General features: G+C 34.6%; 1 protein-coding gene across 1 annotated transcript in view; it reads left to right on the top strand.

Annotated features, from left to right (window-relative positions):
* LOC106940332 (L-rhamnose-binding lectin CSL3-like) overlaps positions 1-1038 on the top strand; it is an 8847-nt gene extending 7809 nt beyond the window's left edge. The window contains exon 7 of the mRNA XM_015023049.1: positions 827-1038. Within this exon, the coding sequence (XP_014878535.1) occupies positions 827-852 (26 nt within the window). The 3' untranslated portion in view covers positions 853-1038. The remainder of the gene's footprint in view (positions 1-826) is intronic.
* The last annotated feature ends 749 nt before the right edge of the window (positions 1039-1787 follow it).

Consider the following 1787-nt stretch of genomic DNA (forward strand, 5'->3'; position numbering starts at 1 on the left):
CTGGAGGTGGAATATATTTGTTACGGTGAGTTCAGGCTCTCACTTCACTAAAATCTGTCTACGAACAGGAACAGCTTTAAAAACTTGGTGCAACAAAAACAGCAACTTTATGGATGTTTTCTCTACTCATTTTAATTTTCTGCCTTTTCTACACAAGAAGCCATCAGTAGCAGCTTCATTCATTATTTAGCCTGATTAACAAATGCAGGATATTAAATTAGTCAAATTGATTTGATACTAAAAAATTAGTGTTTTCCTTGAACTTTTAAAAATACTCTGTGCTAAATTCAGTTTTTATTTTTATTTATTTCTTTGTTCATTGTGTTTTTACTTCATTTCATTCATTTTTTTGTTTTAAATATAAAAATCATCACAACAAAATAAAAAATATAATTTCTTCAGGTTTGGACAACCCTGACCTTCCTCTTCATGAGACTGTCTTGGTCAGAGGCTTCTCCAGACTTGCTGTAATACAGACTGCTACAAGAGATCTCTTCTTTCAAAAGCCTTCAGCATCTACACTGTAAAATCTAATTAGTTATCAATACTTCAAAAATTCTTCAGTTCTTGTTGAGGCTGATGGCTGTTGACAGGAACGATCTCCTGTAGCAGTCTGTATTACAGCGAACCTGAAGAAGCCTCTGACTGAAGACACTCTTTTCCCAAGACAGTCTGAAGAGGATGTCAGGGTCGTCCATAGTTTTCTTGATTTTATGAATAATCCTGTGTGCTTCATCATGATCATCATCATCATCATCATCATCATGATCATCATCATCATCATCATCATCATGATCATCATCATCATCATCATCATCATGTCCAGAGGTTCCCCAGTCGTGCCCAGAATAGAAGCAGACGTCTCCTTCTTCATCAGGATGCTGATGAAGGCTCTGATGCTGCTGCCCCAACAGACTGAGAGAAGATCTGCAGCATCTTGCTGCAAACCTGGAAGGATGTTAGCTTCCTCAAGAATCTAGCAGAAAATAACCTGGATTACAATTAAACACGATAAATAAAGTAATAACACAGATTATAGTTTGAAAATCTCTTTATTTTTCTTCCTGTTATATCAACCTTAAAGATAGCCTTTCTCTCCAACTGCTTCTCTTTGTAAACTGCTTCACTCAAAATAAAACAAAAAGCACAAAGAAGAACATGTACATGGCCTTACATTAAATAATTCAGTTTTTAAGATTATCAGTGTTTTCCTCTCAGTTCACAGCAGCTGGGCTGGTAACTGAACTCTGCTGGCAAACCCCAAACTGTTAGCAAGCAACCCAGTGTTTGTAGTTAGAACCAAATATATCCATGAATCCCTTTTTGTTATTTCACCTTCAATGAGACTCTGGTAAATACAAACTGAATGTTCCCATAACTGAGTGGCTCTTAGATGCTGAAATGAGAATTTACCAAGCAGGTTATGGTCACTGGGGCCACGGCCAAGTGGAACTGGGAGAACTGGGAGAAATACAATAATCCACATGGCCATCACATCTAGAAGTGGATATTAATAAGTAATTTATTAATGCCTAGTCTGAAATATTTAACTAATGAGGAACGTCCCAAAACCTCACCTACTCAAATTCATTTCAACTGTTCACATAATAGCACTATATAATATCTAAGTCACGTCCCTTCTGCTGGACCTCATAGGACATTTAATTTAATTTAATTCAATTTAATTTAATTTAATTTAATTTGATTTAATTTAAGTTTATTTAATTTAATTTAATGCAATTTAATTTGATTTAATTTAATTTAAGTTTATTTAATTTAATTTAATG

The sequence above is a fragment of the Poecilia latipinna genome, unplaced genomic scaffold (assembly GCF_001443285.1).
Source record: "Poecilia latipinna isolate Pla-1442-1.1 unplaced genomic scaffold, P_latipinna-1.0 Scaffold3184, whole genome shotgun sequence".
NCBI classification, from domain to species: domain Eukaryota; kingdom Metazoa; phylum Chordata; class Actinopteri; order Cyprinodontiformes; family Poeciliidae; genus Poecilia; species Poecilia latipinna.